The sequence below is a fragment of the Cynocephalus volans genome, chromosome 15 (genome assembly GCF_027409185.1).
Source record: "Cynocephalus volans isolate mCynVol1 chromosome 15, mCynVol1.pri, whole genome shotgun sequence".
NCBI classification, from domain to species: domain Eukaryota; kingdom Metazoa; phylum Chordata; class Mammalia; order Dermoptera; family Cynocephalidae; genus Cynocephalus; species Cynocephalus volans.
Window position 1 is genome coordinate 49,322,079 of NC_084474.1, and position 17,925 is coordinate 49,340,003.

Genomic DNA, 17,925 nt, shown 5'->3' on the forward strand with positions numbered 1-17,925 from the left:
GCTTATAGGTCCTCATGCTGTCATTAGTAAATTAATACACAAAAAAGACAAATTCCTTTGAATGGGCTATTTACCTTTCTAATTGTGACATATCCGGCATTGGTTTGGGGATCTGTGTCAATCCCCAGTCGCCCCTCACTGTCTCCCTGGATAATCCGATACACGATTTTAGAGCTCCCGGTAAGTGGCTCATCAGCATCGGTGGCCTGGATGATTAAGATGGTAGACCCAATATCTGTGTCTTCAGCGAGAGTCAGGTTTCCATACTAAGGAAGGAAAGGGAAGGAAACAATGAGAATGTCCATCGTCATTAAGCGTAATTGCCAGAGGACAAATTAGTTTCTTTGGTTTCAAAATGGACACACGTCATAATATGCATTGATATTTATGGGGCATGTTTTTCCTATTGATGAATATGTTGCAGTTCATTTTAACGTCAGTCATACTCATAAACAAACATCTCAGAGCTACTGGTAGGATTCTAAAGCAGATTCCCCCTGCCATATCCAGTATGTTCAATAACTATAATTATCATTGTACTAGTCATGATATAAATGAATAGCTACAATGCATTGAGTACCTATGAAATGGCAGGTATTTTACGTACATTATTTTAATTAATTCTTAAATCAACCAAGAAATAGAAGTTAAGAGCCTCAACTCTGGAGTCAAACAGCCTGAGTATGAATCCTAGGCTTGCCACTTATTAGCTGGGAGACCTGAAGCAAGTTACCTCACTTCTTAAGTGTTGGTTTCATCATATGTCTGATGGAGATGATAATAATAGAACCTACTTCATGTTTGCTGTGGAGATTAAAGGAGACAATACATGTAAAGCCCCCAAATGCCTGGCCCATACTAAGTGCTCAATAAAGATAAGCAACAAAACACCCTACCGAATAGCTATATTACCAACTCCATTTACAGAGAAACAAAGGATTAGAGAGGTTAAACCCATCCAGGATCACACAGCTAGCTAGTCACAGAATTGGAATTCAAACCCATATTTGTCCAAGTCCAAAGCCTGTGCTCTTAATCACTGGCCTATACCCTCTCCCATTCCCCTGAAAATACCCCAGATCACCTTTCTTGGCATCATGATCTTAAAGATGGTAACAGGGAGAGTCCAGGAGAGGACGACGGCAATGAGAGAAGTAGTTTCACTCTCTCTATAGCCAGGTTTGCATTTCTAAACTCTGAGGACCCCACAGCAAGATTCTTACCCTCAGTCTAAAAAACATGGTCCAGATGAAGTGCAGAGCAATCACAACACTAGGAAAGGAGAAAATGCCCAAGAGAATAGAGGCTGAGAAGAAATGGGTTTTTCATTTCATGCTCGCTTAACCTCACTGCCTGTTATACAAGATATATTCGGTCACACTTCTTCCCACCCTAAGCTTCCTCATATATCAATTTCCTCCTTTGTCACAACCTTGTCCTTATTTTGATTTACAAACATCATCACAGGGCTCTGTGCTGCCATATAACTGACTTTACATACGACTTACCAATCTAGTCAGATGGGCTTCTCTCACCTTCAAAATAGAGATGTCCCTTTTAAGGGAAGCAGTGATAAAGCCATCACCAAGTCTAAAGCCCATATCAACGACAAGAAATCAGTAAATTTATATTTTTTCTTGATGTTCTAGACTGATTTTTTTCTTTCTGCCCAATTCTCCTAATTTTTGCAAATATCATAAGCACAATTTCCTTCAGCTTAAGCCAGAGATTTTTTTCTTCTCCTTTTCTGTTACCCAATTATTACAAAATAAGTTTAAACTGCCAATATTCCAAATATTAAATATTTGACTAAAAATGCTTATTTGAGACCTAGCAGTAATCTATTTATTGTCCTAATACATACAAATCATACGATGACAAATTGCAAGCGGCCATTCAACTCCTTTCAATTTGACAAAGATTGTGGTTGTAGCTTTTGAGCAGGCCTTGAGGTAAATGAGCCGTTGGAGATGTTCCCAGATACTATAACAGTGAATGTTAGTGTTCCCTGAAGAATTCCACTGAAGAAGGTGTCTGGGTTTGTTGATGGTGCCTTGACCCAGACTACCTGTTAAGTCTGGAATTTTTCCTAACTATTGTCTGTGTCTTTATCCCAGAAGTAGGGTCAGGTAATATGAACAAAGTAAAGAAAAAACAAATGGTGACAACTACTCACATCTGATTTTTCAAAGATGGGGATCTGATCATTGATATCAATAATGTTGACTTGCACAAAACAGAGGGTCTTGAAATCTGAAAACCAAAATCATATTACAGAAACTTTCACTGAAAATCATGCATTAAAATCAGATATCTGCAAGAAAAAAATGGCAAGTGAAATGACTGCCATAATAACAACTTCACAGCTGACATGCAATTTATGTGGAGAAAAAGTTCTCTGCTCCCCACCGGTACCCACAAGCCTGTCACCAAAGGGGCAGGGTGCCTGGAGAAAGACCTGAGAGGTTTTCCTGGGCTTCCCATTGCCCTGCCCCATCCTAGGTAAGGTTTGTTCCTGAGCAGATGGGTCTTTTTTTGTGTGAAGCAGCCTCTTTTTCTGACTCACAAAACTTACATAGTCTTCACAGTCCAGTGCAAAATTTTCCTTCCAGAAAGGCTTACCTGGGCACCCCCATGCCTCTTTCCTTCTCAGAACACATCCATCCTACATCTGCTCTGCCCCCTATGGTGGGGAGATTCCAGGGATACCTGCTCCCTTCCCTCTAGGTGAGGAAGTGGTTCAATTTGCCTCCTCCAAAGAGTCTGCTGCCCAGCCTGCAGGAGGGAAGGTGGGGACACAGGTAGCTCATGGAACCCTGGGAATTGCACAGGCTTTCAGGGGTAGGTTTCACAATTTGAAGACCTAGTCAGAGAGATCAGGTTCAACCTAGATCCAAGATGAGCATGGAGTGCAGGTGGGATGAGATGCCTGGCTGGGGAAAGAGCCAGAACAAGAAGCAAGACAGCAGGCTCTTTGCTGGGGTTGCCATCGTTCTGACCACAAGGCACTGTATCCTATAACAGTTAAGACTCTGGGCTCTGGAATCCCACGTGCAGATTCTGTCTGTGCCACTTCCAAGATGTGTGAGCGCTTGAGTGTGTCACTCAATGTCTCTGTGCCCCAAGCAGTTTATCTATGAAACTTGGATAACAACAGAACCGAGATGCTCATCACAACACAGATTGTTAGCCGTCTCCAGGTACCAGGCACTGTAGGAACTGCTTCACCTGCACTGCTTGTTTTATCTTCACAGTAACTTATGATATAGGTACTATTGTCATTCCCATTCATTTAACAAACACGAAAGCTATGGGTAGAGAAGTTAAGTAAACTGACCAAAGTCACACAACTAACTAGTGGTGGAGCCAGGATTCGAATCCATGGACTCCCTTGGCCCTCCACGTCCACTGGCCTCTCCTCACACTGCTCTGTTCCCCAGGGGCTGACCTTATAAACTGCATCAACAACCATGCTTGCCCTCTGGGTAACAGGTGGCAGGAGACTGGAGGAAGGGCAGGAGGGAAGTGGTGGGGTGTCACTCTTTTGCACCTACAGGCATAGGTCTTGCTCCTCTGGGGGATTCTCCCTCCTCTCACCCTTTCAGGCTTTAGAGTAGTAAAGGCTGCTCACAGCAATTCATACCTCCCACTGGCTTCCCTTAACCCTGCTCACAATCATTACAAATAATCCCTCCTTTAAATTCTTTTGCTTGCCCTCTTTTGGTGGGGCCATCTGTTTCCTACGAGAATGCTAACATACCAGATAGTTTAACTCTAGTACTTGTGCTCAATGCACTGAACATGACGTCAGGCACGCAATCTAATAATAATGTAATTATAAGCAAGCAGGTATTGATTAAAGTTGGGGCTGGTCCCCAGAACAAGAAAGGCTGAAGACTGGGGTGGTCCCAAGGCCTGAACTCCCTGGCTCACTGCCCTGCACAAACTTCACTGGGACAGCAGCAAATCTCCCTGGTAAAAGGCCCTCACTATTTTATGTAAAACTATGTTAATTACAGCTTAGTCTCTATGTTTTTGCAGTGTGAAACTGAATGTTTAATTCTATCAACATATGCACATATTAATAAATATATTTTATAATCTGGTCCATATTTTTTATAGATGTACTCATGCACATAAACAATTTGTAATCTGATTTCCACTCTATGCTCTTATAACTTCAAACTGCGTCAGGTCCCCATGTGTTTGCACATGGGGTTCCCACTCCTCTGTAAGCCCTACATGATTTTGTAACTTGTCACATTCATCCTTCAGAACTCAGCTCAATGACACCTGCCACGCCTGCTCTTTCCCTCCACTGTGTCACCCATTTCCTTCATGGGCTACCTTGTGCGTGTTCCTTGCAATTTATTGATTCATGTGTCCATCTCTTCTATCAGAATGAGTGCTCCTGGAGACAGACACTGGGTCATCTGTGTATCACTAATACCTTAGATGAGGCCTTAAACAAGGTAAATGTCAATAACTATTTGCTGAAGGAATGGATAGGTAATAGTGTGAAGCTGTTAGTTCATCATGGGCAGGGATGATTTATTATACTTCTGTTGTACCTCATAACGTATGCTAGACAAATATTAGACACTCAATGTTTGTCACATTATTGGATTTCAAACATTCTGCATTGGTGGCCTGCTAAACACCAGTGCTCCCCAGAATACCAACATCCACGTAAAGGGGAGAAATGTGAAGCACAGCATGAGATGATGTTCTTTTCTTTTCCATTCCTATATAACCTGTGCCTCCTACTGGAACAATTTCTGAATTATTAATCTAAGATTCAGTGCTAGTTAACTCAAAGAAAGATTCTTAACCTTCTAGGAATCTGAGTGCCCCTGAAATGAGTCTTTCTCTGAGTAAGTATATTTTTATGTGTCTGTGCTCATTTTCATAAGAATGTGTGCATTTATTTGAGAATGCATAGTTTTTAATCACATTCTCTAAGGGTCTTGTGGCCCAACAAAGATTAAGAACGACTTGCTCTGGAATTGTATAAAGAATAGAAAAGAATGTCTCCTGATATTGACAAGTGGCCAAGTAGAAGCAGGTAGGAGAAGACAGAACTTCCCACAAGATGCAATTCTCCTCCACTTTTGCACTGTAGAGCCCTTTGCATTCAAAAGCAAGACTTGGGAAATACAATTAGTTTTCTTGTTCGTGATCATGGTGGCTGTGAGAATGCCTGGCAGACTTCCAACAACAGGAATAATCACTGATGACGGCTCCACTGCTGTGCTCTGAAACCCATCACTGCATCTGCACCAAGGCTGCGTCTGCCATGGGCCACCCCAGCCAGTGATGAGCAAGGCAGTGATGCTAAGGCACAGTCATTTTTGGAAATGATGGACTCCTTTGGCCACCAATCTTGGACTTCTAAACAACCATGCTGCACTTTCCTTAGACTGCTTAGTGGTCTAGGACATTCTTCCCAGCCTTCCTTCCTCCTCTCTCTTTCACTAAGGGTCAAGCTTGTATTGCCGTCTGATGCCTCTCCCAGCCTCCCTGTGTCCCTCTGCATTTTCTTTCAAAGGCATCCCCCTCTTAAAATCCTTGTACATTTAATCCTCTCTTGGCATCTGCTTCTCAGAGGATCCAGAGAAGCACAACAATGTTGCCTGGACTGCAACTCTGGGCTTTACCATGTTGACCCAGCTGCTTCTGTGTTGCATGTGTTGCACAAAGGAAGCAAAGAACTCTTAAATGGCATCATTCTGTAATAAGCCAGGCATTAGAGCAGCCTAATGAATCATAACTGGAAGGAAAACAATTATCTGCATTTGCGACAGTGGGTACGATACTTACCTTTGTCGGACACCTCTACTGTTAAGTTGTACTGAGGAGTATCTTGCTTCTTCAAGGATCTTTTAGCTAACTGGAACACTCCTTGATAGGTTTGGACCAGGAAGAGCCCATCTGTGGGAAGCTTGGGGGTTTGCTCCACAATTCTGTACCCTAAAATACTGTTGACAGTGTTTTCTTCATCCATGTCATGGGCAGTAAGGGTTCCAATATTGCTACCTATAGAGAAGGAAAGAAGGAAATCCATCCATTATAAGATCCATGTACTCTATTAAAAAGTGGTTTGCTAGATAAGCAGGTTCCTAGAAAACACTGTAAACAACTTCAGGAGCAAAGGCTCTTAAACTTATTTTTGCTCTTCTAACCCTTTCCATGGTACAATAGGTTGAACAGTGTGTTAGTTATCTAGGACTGCCATCATGGACTGGGTAGCTTAAACAATAGAAACTTATTTTCTCTTAATTCTGGAGACTAGAAGTTTGAGATCAAGATGTTGACAGAGTTGGTTTCTTCTAAGACTTCTTCCTTGCTTATGGATGGCTGTCCTTCTGTGTCCAAATTTCCTCTTATTATAAGGATACCAGTCATATTGGATTAGGGACCCCCCCCCAAGGATTTCATTTTACCTTAATTACCTCTTTAAAGATCCTATCTTTAAATATAGTCACATTCTGAGGTACTAGGGGTAGAACCTCACCATATGAATTTGAGAAGTTACACAAATCAGACCATAAAAGGGGGTTAGGACTTCAACATATGAATTGGGGGGGACACAATTCAGCCCATAACAAATAGCAAAGTCCCCCTCCCCCAAATTTATGTCCACCTGGAACCTCAGCATGGGACCTTATTTGGAAACAGGGTCATTGCAGATGAAACTAGTTAAAGACCTTGAGATAAAATCATCCCAGATTTGGGATAGGCCCGAAGTTTAGTAATAGGTGTCCTTATAAGAAGGGAGTTCACAGAGACACACACAGAGGGGGAGATGATATGAAGATGGAGGCCAAAAATTGGAGTTATGTTGCTGGTTTCTAAGTAGCCAAGTAAAGCCAGGAGTCAACAGAAGCCAGAAGAAGCAAGGAAAGGTTCTCCCCTAGAGACTTTGAAGGGATCATGACACCATCAGCACCTTGATTTCAGACTCCAAGCTTCTGGAACTGAGAAAATAAATTACTGTTGTTTTAGGCCACCAAAGTTGTGGTGCTTTGTTACGGCAGCCCTAAGACACTAATACACGGGGCAGAGAGCAGCCACGCATCCTCTCTGCTGCGCAGCACTCACGGCCCTGCGTGTTTTATTTCTGTTTGTGGTTCAGTCCGGGGAGTTCCACAAGTCAGTGGCTATGACTCAGTGCTGCTCCCAGCTCTGAGGGAGTTCTGATAGGTTCTGGATCATCTTGCTCTGCGAAATGGAATTGTGGGTTTCTTTACATGCAGCAATAATTCCACCTAAGAGCCAAAACTTGAATTCATCCCATTTGTGGAGTTAGATAGCACCTCCTCTCCCATGTCAGTTTGTGTCCATTGACTTATATGGAAATTTAGAGGATTTCTTGGTTTGGGGTGGGGGGAGGGGAAGGGAAGGACCTACATTGTGTCTACATTGGAGCCAAACGCATGCAGGTATATCTCATGAGCTGGGTGCAGGGGGCCATTGTGATCAATAGGACGGAAGAATATACATATTCAGTGCAGTGGCAGCTGCTTATTTCTGAATCCATCACAACCAAGTAACCTCTGTGGTATGTATATGTCCTGATAAGAAAAGCATCTGTATGTTGGAATGAAAGAGTGCCTTGCCAAATTCCGCAATCCTTTGGTGCCTAAGAGCCCTGCTTTGGACCTTTCCCTGCAGTAACTGAGTATAACCCTGAGGACACTGTTCTCTCATTCCACAGGAACTTCCAGCTGTCAGAGGCACCATGAGGACTGTTAGCTTCAGGCGACACCCTTCAGTGGGAGCAGAGGACTTTGTGGATGAGCCAGAACTGAGAGGAGTACTGTGTCTCTGAGTGACTGAGGCCAGGAAAAAGTGACAGCCCAGAATGATTCAGGTGTATACACCACACCTCTTAGGGATATCCAGAAATACTTTAGGGAAGCAGAGCTTATATGAGAGTCTACCTTTCTGTATGAACACATAAGACTTGGTCACAAGTGGGATTGAAGAATTAGCGTTGTTATTGCTAAGACTTGGGGACATGAGTCCCACCAGATATTGGCTAATACAAGACACCAAACTGGAGAATATAAATGTACTGAGGAATAATTTAATATTTTATTGAGGTTTTATTTGCTAATGTTTCTATCTATGGATGTCTTGTCAGCTCAGCTAGACAGTAAGCCCCCAAAGGGCAGGGGCACTGTCATATCTCTTTTAGCCTGCATACACAGAACATTCTCAGTTAATTGATAAAAACATCTGGTTCATTAAAGACTTTGTGAAATATTTTTACAAAATAAGTTCTCAATTTTAGAGAGGCAAATAGCATGCCTCTTCCCAAATGAAGGGTTTCCAATAATCCCCATCTCTTGATATTCATGCTTTTTCATAACCCTCTCCTTTTGACTGTGGGCTGGACCTAGTGACTTGCTTCTTATAAATAGAGTACGGCAAAAGTGATGGGAAGTCACTTCCAAGATTAGGTTGTAGAAAGACAATGACTTCTGCCTCAGTCATCATTTCTCCCTCTCTCTCTCTCGAGCTCTCACTCTGAATCAGAGACACCCAGCTGAACTGCACTGATTCCTCACTTACAGACACTGAGATCATAAATGTTTTTTGCCTTCATCCTCTGTTTGGGGGCAATTTGCTATGTGGCAATAGATGACAAATACACTAAGTGTTTGGCCCAATACAAAGAGAATTGAGATGCCATCTTGAAGGGTCTTTAAAGGTTTTCTGCATTCATTCACATCACAGACCATCTCAGGTTTCCAGAAAGGGTGATACCACAAGTGTTTGCTGGCTGTTGTTACACATTCCATTGTTACACAAGTGTCTCTGTGAGAGGACTCTTCCTTATAGTTAACTGAAAGCCTTCAAGCTGTCATTTAACTCTTTCTGTTGCAGCAAGAGTTGGAATAAATGAAACAAAGAGGCCATGAACAGAACACATGGACAACACGTGGCCTGTGTATGACACCTGACAGCAAGAAGGAAAAGTATGGACACAGAGTGACCAAGCCACAACAGACCTCCAGGAAAGCCCCCACTATGTTGAAGTTGTGCGGTGAGAGGAGGAGACAGAAGAAAAGAAAATGGTGAGAGTGCCCACAAGGATGGCAGAGCCCTAGAAATGGTAGTTGTAAGAGGCTGCTCAGCTCATAAGCCTCTGAATCATTCAGAGCACAACAGACCAGAGCGTTTCAAGAAATGCCAGCCTGCTCAGTCAAAGGTCTCAGCACCAAGGAGGAAATAGATAAGGACTGTCCCAAATCCAGGGAAGTTATAAAACTCCCAGAAATCATAAGCAATAAATTCTTATAGTAGTTGTTCCTATACAAAACTAAAGCTGTCATGAGACAAAGCAAAAGAAAATGTAGCAAGTCAAGACCAAAAGGACAAAAATAGATGAGACCTCATCTCCCAGCCTGCTGAATTGTTCAGCTTCCTAGAGAGGGTTAAAAGTCAACTACTTATTGCTTTGAGTGTATTTAAATATTTAGCAAATTTGGATGAGATTATATCTCTTTTAATGAGCTTATTAGAGGTCAAATAAGATCATTTATGGAAAAATTTTGCAAATGAAATATCTTACACACGTATACAGGATACTGGTGTAGGTGGTTATGGTGCTAGTGATAGCAGAAAGGTGATAAGCTTTTTATAAGCAGCTTATAAAAGCTCCAATTTAAGAATACTACCCAGATACTGTTTGATCCAAAATACTGTACCTATGTGACTCCCAAGGTGCATTCAACCTCTATGCCACACTAGAAATGGACAACTGACTCCCAGTTAGGTCTGCCTGCCCACATTGTACCCAAAAAGAGAAGAAACGTGTTACAGAGTTAACACAGGGAAGACAGTTACACAGCATTGAACAGCTCTCATTTCTTACCCAGTTTTTCATTCTCCTGGACCTCAAATACAGTCACTGTACTTGGACATATAGGTGGATTATCATTAATATCTTTAACTTTCACATGAATTTCCAGTGGCCGTGCAAGTGGTTTTCCATACTCATCCTTTGCAGCTGCATAAAAAACATACTACAACAAGAAGGTCAGAGTTAAGACTCCCTCACCATCTCCTTTAAAATGCAGAGAAAATAGCTGTTTTGTTTCTATTTCATTTATCCCCTTATTTTCAATTTACTTAGAACTGCGAAATAAGAAAAAATGAAATGGGCCGGATTTGTGGGGAGATTATCATATTATAATGCCTTTAAGAGTCAATAATATGCTGGGATCTGAAATACTTTTTTTTTTTTTTTCTTTAAGTGAAATCAATTTTGCTGTCAACTGCAGATGGGCATAGGACTTTGTCTTGTCGCCTGTGAAGTTTCTCCCATGTTACTCACTGAATCATTTTCTTCTCGGTCCAAGGGCTGAGTCACATAAATATCTCCTTCCTGGTCAATTGAAAATGGGAATCTTGGCAGCTTCTCTTTTTCGAATAAGGAATACTGTGCACCTGCCTCATTCCACCGCACCTACAGGGCCCAAGGTGAATCATGAGGAAAGATACATTTGGACCCAGAGAAGTGGAAAGGAAATAAACAGTTTTCTGTTTCTCTGTTTGAAATTTCTGACAACCTTGTTTGTATGTCCATGGTTTCTTATAACAACTGAATTATATTTTTTATTTCGAGCTTTTTTTAAAAAAGTTATATTGCTCAAAAAAGCACATCGGGGAATTTTTCTTCTCTAAAGCAGTTCTTTGCAAACCTTCTAAAGAGTTTGTGGGTTGTTTTCTTTTGGAAGTCTGACTGTGAAGGCTTCATATCCATAAGACATCAACTTAAGAAACAAAATGTACTTTTTAGCTGGCATTATCTGAGGATTAAGCCATGATGCATGACAAGCTTCTAAAATTCATCAATGAAGATGAATAAGAGCAATAGGAGACCCTTTAAACTCTTCTCCATGCCGTTATGTAGTTAAGACAAATGATACATAAATAAGGCACATTCCTCCCCTAAATATTTCATCTTAAAGACTTCAGGGATAAGAATAGCTGCCAACTCCTAGAGCTGTTTTGCGAAAAACCTGGCAAAAAAAAGAAAAAAAAGCTCAATAACAAGACCAGTCTACTTGCTGTACTTGCTGTATAGACAGAGCCTGGCCTCTGATTTTCTAATACTAATGTTTATTGAGGGTTTACCACATACCAGACACAATTCTAAACAATTTAATGTACTACCTCATTTACTCCTCAAACAGTCCTATGAACTATAGACTGTTATCCCAATTTTATACATGAGGAAACTAGGGCACAAAAAATTTAAGTGACTTGCCCAGGGTCCTTCAGCTAGTTGAAATGTCCACAACTAAACAATTTTTTCAGACCAGCCTGGCAAGGGTATCAAGGAAACAACTTCATCCCTCACTAGTTATTTAAGTGCCACCCACTGTCTATGCCAAAGACTGTGTCCTTGGTTCTAAAATGAGCCCCCTTGTGTCCTAAAAGTTCAGCCCAAGTTCTTCTCGAACTGTGTTCCCCACTCCTCTCACTAGGTTTCAGAACACCCAAAGCACTTTCTCCAGGCTTGGCAATTGGGTGTGGCACCCCAGAATTTCTTTTCTTGGGGAGCACCAAGAGCAACTAAACCTACAAGTTCTTTTTAACATTTTCAAATCTCTGTGGGGATAACCTAAATAATAAATAGCAAGACTTCCGTCTGGGCCCCAGATCTGAAGTTCTCATGGTAATGAGTGCTGACGTGCTTTCTTCGCTGGTGAAGCACAATTCCTCTTGCTTTCATTCTTTTTTTTTTTTTTTCCTCTCTGAAGATGAAGTTCATTAATTCAACATTTAGTAAATGTTAGACAATAGATATGATGGGATGAACCATTTCAGGGCACCTAACAATAGTATTTTTAAAGATTCCCAGGGGAAATACAGACCAGTACTTCCTCCTACCACTGGCATCCTTTATTCACTCTCACAGATACTGCCTCTGTTAATCTTCACAATAACCCTGAAGGGTGTTCTTATCCCCATTTTATTGATGAGAAATTGGAGTTCAGAATAGTTAAATGACTTGTTTATGATCACTTGTTAAAACACTAAAACAAGGGCATGGTTTGGGTTGTCTGCTTCCAAATCCAGGGATCTCCCACTAACTCACAGCTTTCATGTCAAGGAACCTCCTAGGCTACCAGAAAAGATCCGATCTGGGTGGAGTCAAGAGTGGATTTCTAAGAAATAAGGTAAGAGGGGACCAAGGTGAGAGCACCTGCCATAGGGGTGGGGAAGTAGGAGCATTTGAATGGAGGAAGAGGCACACACAGGAGATGGAATGACAGAGGGGGGAGTCCGAGGGTGAAGGTTGTTTACTATGACATTTTTATCCTTGGCCAATCCTGTCTCTGTCCCTTAACCTCTGATGGAATGAGTCTATTGGGTCAAGATGTTTTCCCACAAGAATAAAAAGCAGCCTTTCATAAGTATTTGCAAACCTAAATTCAAACCACATGAATATACACGATGTATGCACTATATACAACTCTCTCTAGGGAAGCCATACCCCACACTAGTGACAGGGAATGACAAACATCACTGGTATCTACTTTTAAGGTGAGGGTGAGTAGAGTTCGCTCTGAAAGCTCAAATATATGTGAACTCAAGTTTTCCATCACTGATAGTAAACTCCAGAGACTAGGGGTCAGAAACTATTTGCTTTATAATTAAACTATATTTGCTTTTATAATGCAAAAATGTGTCTAATAAATGTATAAGTGAAAATCATGAGGGTGGGTCGCTACAAAGTGAAGCCATTTATCTAGTAGGCTCTAGGTGTTACTTGGGTACTACCTGGGTGATTTTGATGGGGTGAGGGTCAGTTGAGTTTTCTACAATTTCCACAGGTTCTGGTGCTTTCCAAATATTCTCCTTCACCGTAATATCCACAGACGCAGTATCACTGAAGGAGTTCTCATTCTGGCCTCCCATGTCCTTCACCGAGACCACCAGATTGTAGGAAGGATTCTTAGCAGGATCTAATTCCTGAGACCCTATGGGAAGTGGGGGGAGAAGAGAAAAGAAAATGTCTGTGAAGGTGACCTAAGTCTGACTTAGTGCTATGAGGGCAGCCCTTAACTTACCTTCTCGGGTAAGTGAGATTGCCCCCGTCTTGTTGTTGATCTGAAAGTACATGACATTGTTGATCTTGGGAAGCTGAATGACAATTTCATAAAAAAGCTGGCCATTGAGAGTGGCTGGATCATCCAGGTCTGTAGCATTGACATACATGAAAGGCTTTCCTGTTTAACAAAATGTACCCCCCCCAATAAAAGATATTAATTGAAACCCAAACCAACCATAATCACTTTTGCCTTCTAAGAAACAGAGATAGAATGAAGGAAGGTGTGATAATTCATATCACTAGGGAAATAAGTCTCTATTCTTCTCCCCTAGCTAGGATAGGGTTTCTCAAAGAGTAGTCCTAAGACCTTGGGGTGTTCCTGGGATGGTTTTAAGGAGTCTGTGGAGTTAAAATTTGTGCATGTGTAAAAGATATATTCAAAGCATGAGATAATTTAATGAATTTTAGTGTGAAGAAGTATAAAATATATCATTAATAGGTTTCAGATTCCAAATTACAACTAATCTTTAAGAAACTACCGCTTGTCAAGTTTTGGTATAGTACCAAAGAACGTCCACATTTTGAGGGTAATTTTTCTTCATATACTTCAACCAAAGTATCATATGTCAACAGAAGGGATGTAGAAACAGACATGAGAATCCAGTTGTTTTTCTACTAACATGGACAAAGAGATCTGCAAAGATTAAAACAATGTCATTCTTTTCACTAGATTATTTTTATCTGAAAATAGTTATTTTCCATTAAAATATGGTTATCAGTGTTATTTTAAGTTAATAAATATTTTTTAATTTCTCAGTTTTAATTTCTAATACAGTACATATTGATAAGTATAACCAGTTAGGTACTGAAGCCAGCTCATGAGAGCCAATTGTTGGATTTTCAGAAATTTTGTGAGTCAATTATTAACACCATTAGCTTGAAATAGGCCATGGTGGGAGTATTTATACCATGGAAATTGGCAAATGCTACAAAGCAGGGCTTTTCCCCCCCCCCCAGAAAAACAGCTGTTAATCATTTGCCAGAACACCACTAGATATAACCCACATGTTTAAAAGTACTTTAGAGTCCTCAATAATTTTTAAGAGAATACAGGAGTCCTGAGACCAAAAAGTTTGAAAAACACTTCTGTAGAAGATCCTATTGATGAAGAGAGAAAAGGTAAAGCCTGAAGGATTTTTATTTAGCAGAGTCTGTTAGTTGAGTCTTTGCTGTGCAACCTCAGAATCAAGGACAGTAAAATTGCTCCACCTCATAAAGTAGACGGAATTTTTCCCCTGAATTATTGGAAGTGGACATTGAAGACTGAGAGGAGGAAAAGATTAAGTAACATAAAGGGAAGCTTGATGGTGAGCTGATGGAAATGGTCAAGAGTCCTTCTGAGAATGCCAAAATCTAATATTCATTTTCATTAGGTGCACTGTTCAGATGTGATGCTCCTTTCTAGGTGCCTGCTGCACACACTTATGCCTTGATGAGGGGCTTATGTGGAAATGAAGGATAGAAGGTCAATGCAGGATAGAGAGATTTAACCATAGCTGGGAGTTGGACGTAAGAGAAGTAAAAGAACTACAAACCAGCAGTGACTATGATAATCTATGTTTCTGAAAGGATATGAGAGAGGGAGCTCACCTTTCCAGGGTATTATAGAGTTCTAAGGTATTTTAAGTTCACCCTAGAAAAGTGTTCCCAAGTGGGGGTAATTTTGCCCCCCAGAGGACATTTGGCAATGTCTGGAGACATTTTTACTGTCACAACTTGGGGAGGGAGTGTTGTCACTGGATGCTGCTAAATACCCAACAATCCACAGAACAGCCCCTCATGAAAAAAAAAAAAAAAATCAGGCCCAAGATATCAATAGGGCCAAGGTTGAGAAACCCTGCTCTAGAGCAGTAGGGATAATAAAATAACTCCCAGAAAATCAGTGTGAGATTTAAATAAGACAGTAAGTGCATAATGAGCGATAACTGCGGCTGTTAGCCACACAAATCTGCCCCTTCCACCTGATACCCTTCCATCTTTCCATAAATACCTCCAGGCTCCTGCCTATTACCTGGGCGAGAGTTCTGCCTTACTGAGCCTTCATACTTTGACTGGAGAAACGTGGGTCGATTGTCATTGATGTCCTCCACTTCTATGGTAATGGGGACTGGGCCCACCACTGTAGCTCCCTGAGCATCCAGGGCTGCAATCTGATGTTCAGGAAAAGGAAACCACCTTGGTGAGACTGAGTTTCATATCACATGCCAAACATCACTTAAAGGAAATTAGAGCTTGAAGAACCCATGGCCTGGTGACTACAGGGGAGAAAGAACCCATGAACGCCCAAATTGGGAGCTGCTAAAATAGAGGCCCACCTGGCTAATCAAGACAGTGAATTTCTAGCAGGAGTGTGTGCTGGACACTGGACATGCTTCTGTTCTAAATGGCTGAAGTTAGTGAAATGAGAGCACTTTGGCTCTTGAGGCTATGGAAGCGTCATGTCCTCTTACAGGGCCATTATGACTGTCAGCCTCCAGAGCCCCCAGCAGAAGGTACCAGGCAGAAAGCTTTGGACTTGCACTCTTTTTCACAGTTAGCTCTCTGCTATCCCTAGGTATTCAGATACTAACCATGAAAACTAAGGAGGTAAGAGGAAGAAGGGTCTTTTCAGTAAGCCTCTGATCACTGGTTTCTTCTGCTTCTTTTAAGGCCCAAAAGAACTCCATCCCAACACTGATCTGCCTTCTTGGTGGGCCCAGAGCCCACACAGTAGCCACAGGCATACACCAGTGAAGAATCAGAGAAGCATTGGCTTGCTTTTGATCCAGGTGCTTACTAGGATGAGTAATGCCATGAGAGGGTGTTGGCAATGTAAATTGGGTGACTCTGGTCAAAAAACCTAAGGAAGAAAGTACCTTTGCCATGCCCCTCTGTAGTTGGTTAAAAAAAAAAAAGTAGACATGAGGTTTTCCAAGCAAGCCATTAATATTAGAAGAGCTAGAACAGGATTCTATGCAAGGGACCAAGGTTCAGTGATACTTCCAGAACAAAGGGTGCTCAGAGAGGTTGGAGTTAGATCCCTTTGTCTAGTCCCAATTCACCTGGAGATTGTGAATAGCTTTGGTTTCCCTGTCTAGGGCTTTGATGTGATACAGAAGTCCATCTGAGTCTATCTTAAATGTGTCATCTGTCTCCCCGGTTAGTTTGAAAGTCACGGCAGGAGGATCGGCCTTAAACTAGGAAAAAGCAAAAAATAGATTAGGTTGTACGGAAAAACAATACTTTGGACTTTGTAGAAAATCACCAATTTCAGGTAGAGTTTTCATTTGTATGGTCAATAAATAAAAAATCCTCAGCTTTTAAAGTGGTACATCTGAAAGTTTGCTTGCACATGAACCACGTAACATTCAACATACATTTTCCTCAAGAAACAACATATAATTCAATACACTGACAAAAGCCATTGATGCTTTACATTGTAGCTGAGGTTAAAGGAGATTTTTCTGGGAATAACTGAAAGCTATGACATTACCAGCTTCTAAGAAACATTAGAAAGGGTAGCTTTATTGCTAGGATAAAAAGATATCATTTAGATGTCACTTCTAAAAATTGTGACAAAGATTGGCACAGGTTAATATTAATGAAAACAACTTACAAGTGGCTTAAACTTGGTATGATGCTATACGATAATCTCTTAATTACTTTTTCAGAAATGAAGAATATATCAACCACTATTCATGGGACGGCAGTAGCTCTTTTTAAGACCACATAGTAGGCAACTCACATAAAACTAAGATGACATAATAGTTGTTCAACCTCATTAATAATTTTTAATACATTTTTATATATCTTTATTAACATATTATAAAACAATAATACCAATATTAGTAAGGTTATAAAGAAATGTGAGTATTGTTGATGGAAATACAAATTCATTCAATCCTTTTGGAAATAACTTGATACATAAAATTTTTGTAGCTATTGATAGCAAACATTACTATACAGAATTATCCTAAGAACATATTTTTTTAAACAGTAAACTACTACATGCTTGTAGTATAAGTAGCATTATTCGCAATACTGGTAAAGTTGGAAACTCCTAAAAGGTCAAAAAAAAAGGATGGTGAAATTTATTATAGTACATATACTTGATAGAACATTGATCATTAAAATGTTCATTATAAGGGCTGGCCAGTTAGCTCAGTTGATTAGAGTACAGTGTTATAACACCAAGGTCACATGGGTTCAGATTTCCTTATTGGTTGGCCACCAAAAAAAACCAAAATAAATAAAATTTTTAAAAATTATCATTATACAAATTATTAAGAAACAATAACTGATGTAAAGTAACAAAAGAAGAATATAAGAGTAAATCTAGACTATGACTGTAACAGTACCAAAAGCATTATGTCAGTGGGCAAGAAGTGGAATTTTTTTTAAAAAAGAACGTTTGGTGTGTTAAGTAGGTAAGACTATGGGTAGAGAATTTTTGTGCATGTTTTCTTGTGGACCTTATGTTGTTTATATAATAAATGAAAGTGTTGCTATCTTATGTTTTTTTTAAAAAAATAAGACCTGGACGTCAGTGGGAAAGGTGGAGTAAGGACGTGCACAAAACTGTTCCTCCATAAAAGCAATGAGAACACTGGCAAAAATTGCAAATATGAACCTTTCCAGAACCTGGGAAGCTAACCAAATGCTGGCAAAATCCAAGGAATGTTTATTTTTTTTAAAAAAAAAAGAGAGAAAGAAAAACTACTGAATATCAGTAAGAACCAAGCTTTTTTTTTTTTTTTTTTTTTTTGACCAGTAAGGGGAGCACAATCCTTGGCATGGTGTGGTCTGCACCACGT

General features: G+C 40.5%; 1 protein-coding gene across 7 annotated transcripts in view; it reads right to left on the reverse strand.

Moving 5' to 3' along the window:
• CDH17 (cadherin 17) overlaps positions 1-17,925 on the reverse strand; it is a 53,823-nt gene that overhangs the window by 19,980 nt on the left and 15,918 nt on the right. For 4 of the 7 annotated variants that reach the window (XM_063079864.1, XM_063079863.1, XM_063079860.1 and 1 more), the window contains exons 3-11: positions 16,174-16,308; positions 15,144-15,282; positions 13,092-13,250; positions 12,802-13,001; positions 10,346-10,477; positions 9,884-10,034; positions 5,821-6,036; positions 2,177-2,253; positions 75-266 (exon numbers count right to left, since the gene is read on the reverse strand). In XM_063079864.1, the coding sequence (XP_062935934.1) occupies positions 75-266; positions 2,177-2,253; positions 5,821-6,036; positions 9,884-10,034; positions 10,346-10,477; positions 12,802-13,001; positions 13,092-13,250; positions 15,144-15,282; positions 16,174-16,308 (1,401 nt within the window). Of the gene's footprint in view, positions 1-74; positions 267-2,176; positions 2,254-5,820; positions 6,037-9,883; positions 10,035-10,345; positions 10,478-12,801; positions 13,002-13,091; positions 13,251-15,143; positions 15,283-16,173; positions 16,309-17,925 lie in introns of those variants that run through there. The other 3 variants (XM_063079862.1, XM_063079861.1, XM_063079865.1) reach the window with 3 other exon arrangements.